This window comes from Notamacropus eugenii, chromosome 1, assembly GCF_028372415.1.
Source record: "Notamacropus eugenii isolate mMacEug1 chromosome 1, mMacEug1.pri_v2, whole genome shotgun sequence".
NCBI lineage: Eukaryota > Metazoa > Chordata > Mammalia > Diprotodontia > Macropodidae > Notamacropus > Notamacropus eugenii.
Window position 1 is genome coordinate 726,987,069 of NC_092872.1, and position 13,679 is coordinate 727,000,747.

At 42.1% G+C, this 13,679-nt stretch overlaps 1 protein-coding gene across 7 annotated transcripts in view; it reads left to right on the top strand.

Moving 5' to 3' along the window:
- The window catches only part of LOC140522215 (uncharacterized), a 32,873-nt gene extending 20,249 nt beyond the window's left edge, over positions 1-12,624 (top strand). For 6 of the 7 annotated variants that reach the window (XM_072637447.1, XM_072637418.1, XM_072637433.1 and 3 more), the window contains 2 exons: positions 974-10,231; positions 11,057-12,624. In XM_072637447.1, the coding sequence (XP_072493548.1) occupies positions 974-2,517 (1,544 nt within the window). In that variant the 3' untranslated portion in view covers positions 2,518-10,231; positions 11,057-12,624. The remainder of the gene's footprint in view (positions 1-973; positions 10,232-11,056) is intronic. The other variant, XM_072637412.1, reaches the window with a different exon arrangement.
- Positions 12,625-13,679: the final 1,055 nt, after the last annotated feature.

A 13,679-nucleotide genomic window follows, 5' to 3' on the forward strand; every position in this document is an offset into this window, starting at 1 on the left:
TTATGTTCATGTGACAAGACTTATGTGAGAATAACCCCATCACTGGACCTATAGATTTTGAGTATTTTGCTATTTGACAAAAGGCTGTTGTGAAAAACTTTACTGAGAGTGTTTTGTTTGCTTTCAGTAACATGTTGAGGGGGAGCATACCTAGTACTGAGCCCATTGGGTCAAAAGATATGAGCAGTTTTGTACCTATATCTGAAATTGCTGTTCCTTTTCAGAAAAATGGCAGCAACTGCTTAAATAAGTAGCTATTTCAACATAATTGCCAAAATTTATCATTTTAAAATATCTTTGCTAATCTGATGGCTACTTATTGCTGCCTCCAAATTGTCTTCACTTTTGCTTCCTTGTTTTGAGTTTTGAGTTCCAGAGTTTTGAGTACCGTTTCATGTAATTGTTAATAATTTCTCTTGTCAAAAACACCTGTATGTCTTGGCTCTTACTGTATTCAGTCAGTTCTTTACAAAGTAGATATGGTGCAGTTTTAGAGGAAATTCTTGGCAACAGTTGTCATATTTTCACCCTCATATTTCTTCTTTATTTCGTTCACTTCACATATCTATTTCTCTGCCTCAGTCTAAACTCTATTCTCTATTTTCTTCCTGTTCAGTTTTGTCTCTTCCTATTTTCACCTCAGATGTAAGGATATATTGGCAAGTCTCAAAGTCATCTGTTTTTTTCTGAATAGTCTTATTCCATTCAAATGTTAATCTAATTAAAAACGAGTAAGGGTTCATTCATCCCTCCAGGTAAAGTCATCCCTCATGCTCAGTCAAATCATTTATATATATGTTACCTTTGAGTCATTGTACTTTCAAATACAGTAAATTGATTCTTGGTGAAAGACTAGTGAGACTAGCCTTCTCAAATGAGAAACCAAGAGAATAGGTATAAAACTTTTGATTAACTAAATACCTTGGGAAAGGGTAAGAAAGCAGGGTTAACTAACTCTTTATTCTTCCTTTAGAGAGCAGAGAATTTGCTGGACATAAACCTCATGAATGTAATGAATGTGGGAAGACCTTCAGATATAAGACAGAACTTACAGTGCATCACAGAATTCATACTGGAGAGAAACCTTATGAATGTAGTGAATGTGTGAAGGCCTTCAGGAGCAAGAAGCAACTTGCTGTGCATCAGAAAATTCATACTGGAGAGAAACCTTATGAATGTAATGAATGTGAAAGGGCCTTCAGATATAAGGGACAACTTATAGTGCATCACAGAATTCATACTGGAGAGAAACCTTACAAATGTAGTGAATGTGGAAAAGCTTTCAGATATAAGCCACACCTTAGAGTACACCAGAGAATTCATACTGGAGAGAAACCTTATAAATGTAGTGAATGTGGAAAGGACTTCAGATATAAGACAAAACTGAAAGTACATCAGAGAATTCATACTGGAGAGAAACCTTATGAATGTAGTAAATGTGGGAAGACCTTTAAGAATAAGACAGAACTGAGAGTGCATCAGAGATTTCATATTGGAGAGAAACCTTATGAATGTGCTGAATGTGAAAGGACCTTCAAATATAAGTCACGACTTAAAGTGCACCAGAGAATTCATACTGGAGAGAAACCTTATGAATGTAGTGAATGTGGGAAGGCCTGCAGGGATAAGCCACAACTCATGGCACATTTGAGAATTCATACTGGAGAGAAACCTTATGAATGTAGTGAATGTGGAAAGGCCTTCAGGAGCAAGTCATATCTTACTCTTCATCACAGAATTCATACTCGAGATATGTGTTATGAATGTAACCAGTATGGGAAAGGTTTCTTATGCAACTCAGATATTACTCTCCATCAAGAAATTCATCCTGGAGAAAAACCTTATGAATGTTTGGAATGTGGAAAGGCCTTTAGGCGGAGGAGACAACTTACAGTGCATCAGAGAATTCATACTGGAAAGAAACCTTATGAATGTAGTAAATGTGGTAAGGCCTTCAGTAGGAAGTCACATCTTACAGTTCATCACAGAATTCATACTGGAGAGAAACCTTATCAATGTAGTGAATGTGAGAACACCTTCAGGGATAAAACAGAACTTATAGTACATTACAGAATTCATACTGGAGAGAAACCTTATAAATGCAGTAAATGTGGAAAGTCCTTCAGGAGGAAGTCACATCTTACAGTTCATCACAGAATTCATACTGGAGAGAAACCTTATCAATGTAGTGAATGTGAGAACACCTTCAGGGATAAGACAGAACTTACAGTACATTACAGAGTTCATACTGGAGAGAAACCTTATGAATGCAGTGAATGTGGAAAGGCATTCAGGAATAAATCAACTCTTACTGTGCATCAGAGAATTCATACTGGAGAGAAATCTTATGAATGTAAGAATTGTAGGAAAGCTTTTCTCTCTAACTCACAGCTTAATCGACATCAAAAAATTCATTCTGACAAGAAACCTTATTCCTGTAATGAATGTGGGAAGACCTTCAGAGTGGGGGTACAACTTACTCAACACCAAATAATTCATTCAAAAAAGAAACCTTAAGAGTACAATGCATGTAGGATGTCCTTGAGGTAGAGGACACTACTTTTATGTCCATCAGAGAATTAATCCTATTAAGTTTCCTCATGAATGTAAGCAGTTTGGGAAGGCCTTCCACTGCAATTCAGATCTTATTAGGCATCAAAAATTCATGCTGCAGAAAAATCTTTATATGTCGTGAATGTGGGAAGGTCTTTAGGAAGAAGCCACATCTTAACTGTTTATCAGAGAATTCATACTGGAGAAATTATTCATGAATGTGAGTAGTATGAGAAGTTCTTCTGTTACATCAAATCTTTCTCAACTTAAAATAATTCATAGCTTCTGGATGTAATGCATAAAGGAAGGTCTTAGGCCTAAATGTATCTTTTATTCAACATGTGAACATTCATACTGCAGAAACCTTGTGAATGCAATGAATATGGGAAGACCTTCAGCCTGAAGACACAACTTGCTGAGCATCAAAGAATTAATTCTGGAGAGAAGCCTTTGAGTTTGGGAAGACTATGGATAGTACTTTATGTCCATCAGACAATTCATAGTAAAGTGATTCTTCATGATTATAAGTAGTATGGGAAGATTCTCCCAGCTGACTAGATTGTGATTCTGAGTCACTAGAAGCAGTTCAGAGATTCCTTATTTAGGCATCATGGGAGAAGAAGCAGTCTCTGTAGAGGTCTCTGAAGGGGCAAAGATTTAGTGTTACCCTATCCTTGAGGGCAGGAGAGATTATGCTTGCTGAGGCAGAGGTTACTGAGTGGATGGTGGTATTGCGAGATCCCTAGTATTGACTTTGATCCCTGGGCACATGGCATGAAAGACACTTGGGGATGACCTGTTGGCCATGAGATGAGTCTGAGCCTAATGTGTGATGAATAATTGTTGACGATACTTGAGGAATATATGATAATGTGAGATGTGTTCCTGATGTTGCTGCTGCAGCTTTTGCTCCTCTTCATTTAGGTAGCCATTGTTGAGTGTAAAGATTTAGAGTCACCTCAGCTAAAACAAAACATCCTTTGTAGCAGAGGTTGAAGCAATGTGATTTCTGCCCATTGCTCTGAATGTCAAAGGGAAGAAGTTCATTGAAGTGTAGGTAAATAGCAGGATCATCTATGACCTTATGATAGCTAAATGCCTTGTCATCTTCTTAGTGAAACACATGATAATATGAATAAGGTTCCCATTATGGATAAGGAATATAAAGAGATTTTCTGGTGAAGAAATCGACGCAATCAGTAATGATGAAAGAGTGCTCCGAATCAGTATTGATTACAGAAATGTAAATAGCTTTGAAGTAATATGTCACACTTTCTCAGTTAGGCCAACATTATGGTAAAGAGAACTGACAGACTCTAGAGGGGATGTGGAAAAATCAGGATACTAATGCACAATTCAGAGCTGGTCCAACTCTTCTGGAGAACAATTTGGAACTGTACTCAAAGGGCTCTAAAACTCTTCATACCATTTGCCACAGCAATACCACTAGTAGGTTTGTATCCCAAAGAGATGAAAGAAAAAGGGAAAGTACAGGTATGTCCAAAAATATTTATACTGGTTCTTTTTGTGGTGGCAAAAAATTGGAAATTTCAGCGATGAACATCCGTTGCTGAGTGGTTGAAATATTGTATATATATGATTGGGATGGAATATTATTTTGCTTTAACAAATGAAGGGGATGGTTTTGGCAAAATCTGGCAAGACCTATGTGAATTTCATTAAACAGAACAAGATTAACTAAATTAGTATGGTCATTTCCTACCATTTATTGTGTACCTAATCTATTCCACTAAACTATGACTATATTTCATAATCAGCATTCACTTATTTTGATGATTATTGTTTTCTAATACAGTGTTAAATCCAGTACCAGTAGACCACCTTCACATTTTTCCCTCAGTGATTCTGTTGAAGTTCTTGATCTTTTCTTGCGAATAAAAAACTAGAAATGGGGGAATTTATCTCATAAAATTGGCACACAGGGAAGAGTTTTTAATATGTATGGGCAAACGCGGTGGGGTGAACAGACATCACTTAAACCTCTTTGTCTGAACTGCTTCACAGAGGAAAAATATATATACATATTTAGGAGGATACAGAAATTTGTCTTACCAAAGAGTCAATTCTGGGGAGAAAGGGCAATGAAAAAGAAAGGGTAAGAAGAGGGAGGTAGTGGTCAGAAGCAAATCTGACATTTAAGGACGGGACAGGGTGAATACTAAGAAGGAAAAATAGAAGATTATTGAATGGAGGGAAATATGCAGTTTGCAACCTGTGAATGTGAATGGGATGAACTCACTCATGCAACAAGTGATAGCAGAATGGATTAGAAACAGAATCTGAAATGATTTTTCAAGAGACACGCTTGAAACACAGAGACACATAGTTAAACTAAGGGACTAAAGCGAAATCTGTTATGCTTGAGTTGAAGTAAAAAAATAAATTTGAAGGTTAAAAAAAAATAAATCAGCAGTCACCGTCTCTGACAAAGTAGATGTAAAAAGTAAAAATTGATCTGATTAAAAGAAACATTCAGGGTAACTACATTTTGCCAAAAGGTACCATAATATCAATAGAAGTATATGTGCATCATGTAGCATAGTTTCTGAATTTTTACAGGAAAAGTTAAATGTATTTCATGAGGAAATAGTAAAATTATGCCAGTGGGGCACCTCAGTTTACCCTTTTTGGACCTAGATAAATGTCACCATAAGATAAACAAGGGAAAAATAAAGATAAATAAGATTATAAAAAATTTATATGGGATAGACTTCTGGGGAATATTGAATGAAAATATAAAGGATTGTAAATATTTCTCAATTGCGCATGTCATCTTCCTCAAAACTGACCTTGTTAACTGAAAAAAAATGCCTTCCACATCCAGAGAAAGAACTATGGAATTCAATCACAGAATGTAGCAGATCATTTGTGTGTGTGTGTGTGTGTATTGTGTTTTGGTTTGTTATATGATTTCTCTCACTCATTTTAATTCTACACAGCCTAATTATAGTGAAAATGTATTTAATAGGAATGTATGTGTAGATCCAATATAAAATTGTATGCCATCTTGGGGAGGGAGAGGAGAGGTAGGGGAAAAAAATCTAAGTTATGTGGTAGTATTGTAGAACACTAAAAATGAATAAAATTAATATTAAAAAAAAAACAAAAAAACCTGACCTTGTTATTAGGACCTAAAAACCTCAGCAATACATGGAACAAAAATAGAAATAGTAAATGGATCTTTTCTAAACTATAATATGATAAAAATTACTTTCAGTAGTTTGATGCATAAATTAATAATTAACTGGAGTTTAGATAAATTAATCCCTATTCAGTGATTACAGCTGGTGTAGAAATGTGAGGAGGAATTGCCCCTTTTATGTAACAAAAATAAAGTTAATCTGGGAGGGGAAAACCCTCAGGATTTCTGGTCAGAACAGAAACAATTAGTATTTAAATAGAAAATGGGTTACTGGAGTCCAAATAACAACCACCAAGTGCTGCTTAGGCTGGCACCTATTGTTGCCCAATCCATGAGAGCCAGAGTGAGTTGTGTTTAAGGTCTGGTTTTAAGAATGAAGTCTAGCCAGTAACACCCCAGGGGATAATAGCCCATGTGGACACAGGGAGAGGTAGGAGGAAAGGGAGAGGAGAAGAAGGAGGTGAACTGGGCATTTGGGTCTCCAGTGGGGCAGTTCAGACTCTTCACATGTTACTGTTTGTCCATTCTAGAAGAAGACCGTGTCATCAGGAAGATGATGCCATGACTTGCAAATGAATTGGATTTAAGTGAGGGGGAGGGCTGTACAAGGGCACCAGCCTCACTTTCTCTTAAGGAACCATTTGAGTTCAGTGCCAAGGTAGAGATCAGGAAGACTGGAGATGGCCCTTTCTGCTGGAGGTACAACTTGGACCAACCCTTCTTGAAAGCAATTTGAAATATTACTAAACTGTCCACATAACCCTTGGCCCAGCAATACTACTGTTAGGTGCAAAGGGATCAAAGAAAGAAGAATAACCCCTCCATATGCAAATATTTCCAGCAGCTCTTTCTGTGGTGGCAAAGAACTGAAACTGAGAAGATTCCCATGATTTGTAGCATGGCTGCACACATTATGGTTTACAAAGTAATATAAGTAATCACACAAGGAACATTTTCATAGAACCCGAGGAAGACTTGTATGAATCACTGTAGAATGAAGTAAGCAGAGCAGGAAAAAAAATTATCCATTGACAATATTGTAAAGGTAAATACTCTGAAAGATTTAAAACCTCTGATCACCACAGTGACAAATCTTTTTTTTCAATAGGATTCATGATGAAATATGGTACCCAACTTCTGATATTTTGTGTGATTGACTTTATTACTTGATGTTCTAATGAATGATCTGAATTAAATTCTTTAAATATTTACAGATTTCACTTATTTGTTCTCCAAGGCACTCTCAAAAAATTCTCCAGCACCACAATTTAAAAGGATCCATTCTGTGGCACTGAGTTTTCCTCATATGTTGGAAGTGGGCAATTCCTGTGAATTGTTATTACTGGGATTTTGCCTATTTTTTGCCCCTCCAATGTGGAGGGGGAAGTGGAAGTGGTAGAAAACAGTTTTGTAAAGGGTGACTCTCCTTCCTTAGACTGAATGAAGAAGGATGAGAAGAATCTCTTTTGGTATGGGCCTTCTTTCATCCTGGTACCCTGATATGTCATACCTTTTTTGTTCAATGTATGATAAGAATTTAAGACTCAGGTTTTTGATGCCTATCTACTTTTTGGGTAAACGTTGTGTTAAAGTGAATTAAACTAGAGAATGAAGAGGCAGCAGAGTACAAGGAAAAGATTAGGTTGTGTATCAGAAGACTTGCACTGGAGATTTAGCTGTAATTTTTAATAGCCTGTTGACTTGAAGCGTGACTACTCCTGAAAATAAAAATGTTTTCATAACTATCAATTGAGGATGGATAAAAAAAGAAATAGAGCAATATTTAAAAAAAGGCTTAGTGGAGAAACAACGAAGGCTGAAAGAGATTATTTTGGTGGAAAACATTACAAAAAGCTTTTAAAAACATAGCCTGGCGGCAAGATCAGAGCCTAGTGAAGATCCTGTTTCAGGTGTGATGGGTGGATAAGGGTGACGATGGGGTGATAAGAAGGAAAATCTGTGAGAAAGATATACAAGTTAAACCTTCCTTGCCTTTTGTTTTCTCATTGAAGAATGAAGAACTTGGACCTAGGAATGAGAACCCAAAAATTGTCAGCAGGAACTGGATACCAGAAGTAAACAGGGACAAAAGTGACAGAGTTTTCGTTTTTCCAGTTAGGTGATGTTTGTGAGTGATTTTGACACAGATAAGTCAATGCAGTGCAGTGCATCCAGTCTCTAAAAGCTGCCCACACCTTTTCTGCTCTCTTGTTGCCAGTTGTGTGTTGCCTCAACTTTCCCTCCAAGTTAGCAAGAAACTTCCTGCTTGGAGAAGGGCTTTGATCTGTTGACATTGATTCTTCTAGTATGCATTTTGTCTTGGGGCTGCAGCTTTTGTTGAATGTGAATATGTAATTTAGAGAGGATGTCTGTGATCAGTCCAGCAATCTGTACTACACATTGCCTTCATCAGTCTCACATCCTGTCTGTCTCTTCTCCTTCCAGTCACATGGTCTACTAAATGCCAGTGTTTGCTGTGAGGGTGCATCCATGAAGTTTCCTTGTGTTTAGGGAAAGAGAAGACAGTGTTGTTGATCAGGAGGTCATGAGACACACCATTCTTCAGTTGTAAGTGACCACTGCTGTTGCTGTTTCTAACTTTATTCCTCCCAAGGCCTCCCTGCCATGTCTGGTAGTCTGACCCTATTCTAGCATTAAAGTCACCCAGACTTGGTTTATCATGTTATATAACAAGTGTATGACAAGCTTGTCCTGTTTTGGCACATTAAAGATAAGGCTCTCTAGATCTTCATAAAATTTTTCTTTGACCTCATCAGGGTTCATCATGGTGGGAGCATTAGCAGTGATGAAGGTGACATGGTCTTGTCCTGCAAGTGGCAATGGAATTGTAATGAATCTCTTCATCACTCTTTTTCTAAACATCCCAGTGTGTTGCCTTGATTAGTTTTGATTGTGAAACCTGTACAAGCTTCAGGATGTTACTCTTCTCGGTGGCCACTCCAGGAAAATGTGTATTCTGCCCTGACTTCAGTAAGGTGGCCTTCTTTTACCAGCCTTGTTTGACTCAGAGCTGCTCTTTGGATGTGATGCCTTCTGTGTTCTCTTGGAATAAGAGCTATTTGTCTTTCAGGTCTACTGGATTATGTGTTGTCTATAAGCCTGTGAATGCTCCATGTGTCAATGGTGAGTGGAATCATCCTTGCAGAAGTTTTTGTACGTTTTTCAGGTGGTCCTGATGAGCACACCCTTAGACTGAAAGGCAGGGTACAGGCTGGCAGCCAGGGCTATTTGTTGGTCTAGTGCCCATGGTCATTTCTCCATGTTGGGCAATATAGGGATGATAAAGGTGTGAGGGGCAACAAAAATAGCTGGGGAACTTTCCACATACTTGAGTTACCTCCACCATGCTGGACGTGGTCTCCATAACAAGGAAAAACAAAGGTGAAGGCATTCTAGTTATCTTCCTATGATCCAGCAAGTGAACTTACAGGGCTCACTTCACAGCTCTGTGGTCCAGTTTGAGACCTTCTGGTGACCAACCTCATGGAATCATATAAAACAGGGGTCTAATTAATCATCTCTTACAATGTATGTTGTGGAGACAGGAGGAAGTAAAGGGCATTATAATAAGTCTTTCCAGCTTTTTCTGAAACTATCCTCCTCCTCATTTCTTAGATCACAGTAGTATCCTATCACAATCATGTATCACATCTTGTTTGTCAATTGGGGAATGACTTGTTATAAATTTTGGTTGTCTACATATTTCAGAAGTGAAGTCTTTATCACAGAAACTTGCTATAATGATTTTTTTTTTCTGTTTCCTGCTTTCCTTCTAATCTTGGTTGCATTCATTCTCTTTCTGGAAAACACTTGAGTATAATCAAAAGAATCTATTTTATGTTCCATGTTGTTCTCTCTCCTGTTTAGTCATCAATTCTTCCTTTACTCAGATCTGACAGGTAAAATTTTCCATGCTCCCCTAATTTGCCCTTGCCATGACCCTTTAAGTCCAAATCATGTACCCATTTTGACTTTATTTTGGTATTTGATATGGGAGATGTTGTTCTACACCTACTTTCAGCCAACCTGCTTTCCAGTTTTCCCAGCAGGTTTTCTCAGAGAGTGAGTTCCTGTCCCAATAGCTTATGTGTTTGCATTTATCTAGCACCAGGTGACTGGTCATTTACTGCAGTGTATTGGGTAGCTAATGCTTCCAGTGATGTGCCACTCTGTTTCTGGGTCAGTACCTAATGATTTTGGGGATCACTGTTTTCTAAAACAACTGGGGGGCCACCTTGACGTTTGTTTCCCATCGGTTCCAGTGAAGTGCTTGACCTCTGTTCTTGTGAATAAAAAGTAGAAATGGGGAAATTTATCTCATAAAAGAAGCTCCCAAGAAGCTGGCTGTGTGGCCCTGGGCCAGTCCCTTCACCCCAGTTTCCACACATATAAGAGGCGTGTATGAAAGCATCAGCAGCCCAGGGTTGTGGTGAGGTCCCGAAGAGAAAGTCCTCGCAAAGGACTTAACAGGGCCCGGGACGCGGGGAGCTCCAGGTAAATGCCGACTGTATATTTCCTCTGGCCTGGACTAGGAAAGGGGAGGGGGCGGGGCCGGGAGGGGCGGGGCCGCCTTTCAGGCAGGAGGAAGGGCCGGGCTCCAGGCATGCGCAGCACCTCAGGGCCATGTTCCGCGCCCAAGGACGGAGGAGGGGACTTCCGCCTTTGACGTCACTTCCCCCTAGTTTCCTCCCGGTTCTTCCTTCCCCTTCTCGGACTTGAGCTGAGGTGTGCGGGGCTGAGGGGCAGCGGAGAGCGGGCCCAGACCCAGGCGGAGGCCGGCTGCGGGGGTGCGGCGGGGTCGGGGCCCCGGGGACAGGGTGGGACGTCACGAGAAGGGGAGGGGCGTCCTCCTGAGAGGTAGGAAGCCCCGGAGGGCTTGGAGGGCCTCGGGGGCGGCCCTAGTGGGGGGCGGGTTCTAATCCTCCCTCGGTGACGCCCGCGTCCCATGACCGGGTGCGGTCCTGCCCCTTCCGGCCGCGGTCCTCCCGCGGTGCCCGGGTCCGAGGGCAAGTGCAACCCACGTGGACCCGTGTGTTCCTCAGTCCGGCCCTCCCTGTGACCTCATCTCCCCCCGGCATCCTCCGGTGCACCCTCGTGCGGGAAGCCTTCCCGGATGTCCCCGGGTGTCCGTGTGGCCCCCTGCTGAGAGGGTCCCAAGCCCTCCAGGTTTGGTTCTAAAGAGACATTGCCCCGCCCCCCTGCACCCCCTCCCTCTCTGATACCCCCCCACCCAAGGGTAGAAGTGGCGATTCCTGGTCCCCGAGCCGGGCAGACCCCCAGCGTGGCCCCTGCTTCTCACCGTTCTCCTTCCCTCCCCAGCCCTGCCCCGCGTGTCCTGTGCCCAGTGGGGGGGAGCCTGCAGGAAGAGGGATGGCCCCTGTGCTGACAGCCAGGCCTGGACAGGTGAGTGCCTCCCGCTGCTCTCCTGACACCCAGTGAGAGCAGAGAGACCCCGGGGTACGGTTCTGCGTCGTGTGCTGTAACCCTAGAAATTGTGGCCACGAGGGAATCAGATTGAGAGCTAAATGACCCCTGAGACCCCCGTTTGTCCTCTCCCCACGTGCAGGAGAGCCTTGTATTTTCTTTGTCCTTTTTTAAAATTACAACTAATTAAGGACGAATAAAAGAAGACATCAGTGTGAAGAAAGATTCGTGGAGAGACAATAAGCCTGAGAAATGATTGTGGAGATCAATGTTCCAAAAAGCTTTTCAAAGCCTGACTTGAGGCAAGATGAGAAGAGTGAAGACCATGTTTCAGGGTGGATGGGATGCTGGTGATAGGGAGGGACATGTGGGAGGAAGCTCTACAACTGAAATCTCCCTTAGGTTTTGTTTTCTCCTTGAAGAATGATGAACTTGGACCTAGGAAGGAGAGCCCCAGAAGTTGTCAGCAGGAGGTGGATTCAGGAAAAGGAGACAGACAGGATCCAGCTGTTGTGAGAGGAGTGTCTAATGTGCTTCATTGCTTAGCCACTGTCATGTGTCCCTGAAAGGTCTTGTTGAATGGGGTGAGGTGCTGCAGGACTGCAGAAGGGGCCATTTACCAAGTGTGCAAAAGAGGGTCCATTCTGTAAAGCCTAGGCTAGTGAATTTGATTGTGGCACATTCTTCCAATATAGTAGCAGTTGGCTGTTGTCCATCATTCTCCATGGGGACCAAAATGACATGGCTGTGTTAGAGTCCAGGTGCAGTGTGTCTGACTGGCTGATCACATGAGTGTGAGCTGGGAATGCTCGCCCACAAGTGTGGCACAAATCGTCCATGTGAACATTTGGAATGGATTCTCTCAGTTAGCACATGTCTTTCTTTTGAGCTACTTCCATTCTGGTTTTCTCATAGAGCACAGTGCTTTCCTTGATGAGGGCAGGCCATGTTGGTGGTCTTGTGCTAGGGTTGGAAGTTCAGATCCGTGTGGATGGTCTCGGGCGGGTAAAAGTGGGACTTCTAAATCTTAGAGTCTTAGGAGGCCCTCCATGAACAGCTGGGATTCGAGAAGGTCAGACTGAGCTAGTTCGGCTAGGGTATTTCTGCCTCTCCCCGGGAGATACGTGTTGGGTGGAGTCTCCCTGCCCTCGAGGTCGTCCTGGATTGGGCACACCTGTTGTCTCCTAACAGGCTCGATATTGATATGTAAACTATGGGCAAAGGGCTTAAGTAGGTTCAGGAAAGCCTGAAAAAGTCTCTTGGGCGAAGGACCACGTGTGAGCTTACTAGGCTCCTCACTTTCCTCTCTCTTTCTCCCCCCTCCCCCTCTCTCCCCACTTACACTTTTATTCCTAAGCCCTTATTGTAGATCTTTGCCTCTTTGGGAGATATCTCTCTCTTTCCCCCTATCCCCTGCACTTGTAACTGAATCCCTGAAATAAAGCTCAACCCTTGTTCGACTCTGGAACGTCCTTTCTCTCATATGAGCATCCAGTTTTGCCCAGCCGAAGACCTCGGGAGCTGAGGTAAGAAGACTCGGGTAGCCCACAGGCCGCTAGGCTTGGCCGTCTTGGGCTGGTGTCTCCCAGGAGACCCAGTGAATTCCAAAGTTCTTTAGAGAGATCCTGACAGTGTCCTTGTATCACTTCTTCTGACCACCATGTTAGGGCTTCCCTATGTGAGTACTCCATAAAATAGTGCTTTTGGAAAGCATAGTTTTGGCATTGGAACAATGTGGGCAGACCTCCATAGTTGTGCTCTAGTCTATAGTCGAATTTGAATGCTTGTCACCAGGAAGTGAGCCTTGTGATCCCTAAAAGGCTACTGAGACTCCCTTGGGGCTGGCAAACCCCACTGCTGCTTCCAGTAAGAAGATGACCCTGTGGTGTGGGCTGGCTGTTTGCAGGGTTGGGACTGTAGCTCTTGGTTTATCTGTATTTGCTGCTTCAACATTTGCCTTGTGCCACAGGACTTTGAGATCCATTGAAATGGTAAAGTGGTCTGGGTCATGTCTTTAGATTTCTGCATAAGTTGTCATCACCGTCCAGTGGCAAGATGAGAGTCAAAAGGACTGATGATAACTCAAGCTGCGGTGGATTGCCTTGCTGTCTTCACTGTCTAACCAGGCTCTAAGCACTCGACAGCACCTGCTTCAGTTGCCTTCGTGACCACTGGAACAAATTGTTCCCATCCACCCATTCCACCAGGGACATTTCTACATCCTTAGGGGCCACCCCCCAGTCCCCTAAATCACCAACAGATTTGAGACACCTTGGTTATTCCCATCCTGCTTTAGCCCATCTGCTCAAACGTTTTACCATAGTGTGGCCGCTGTACATGGGAGAGTTTGGGGCCCTAGAGGAGTGCTAGGTGGACCAGGTAGACACCAAAGGTAGAAAGCAGCCCTGAAAAGGGCTCATCAGCCCTCACAAAAGAGGTACTAGCCTTCCCTGAACTGACACTGCCCTTACATAATGGTAATATGGTTTAAATAATAGACTCTCTTGTTATCATCTGG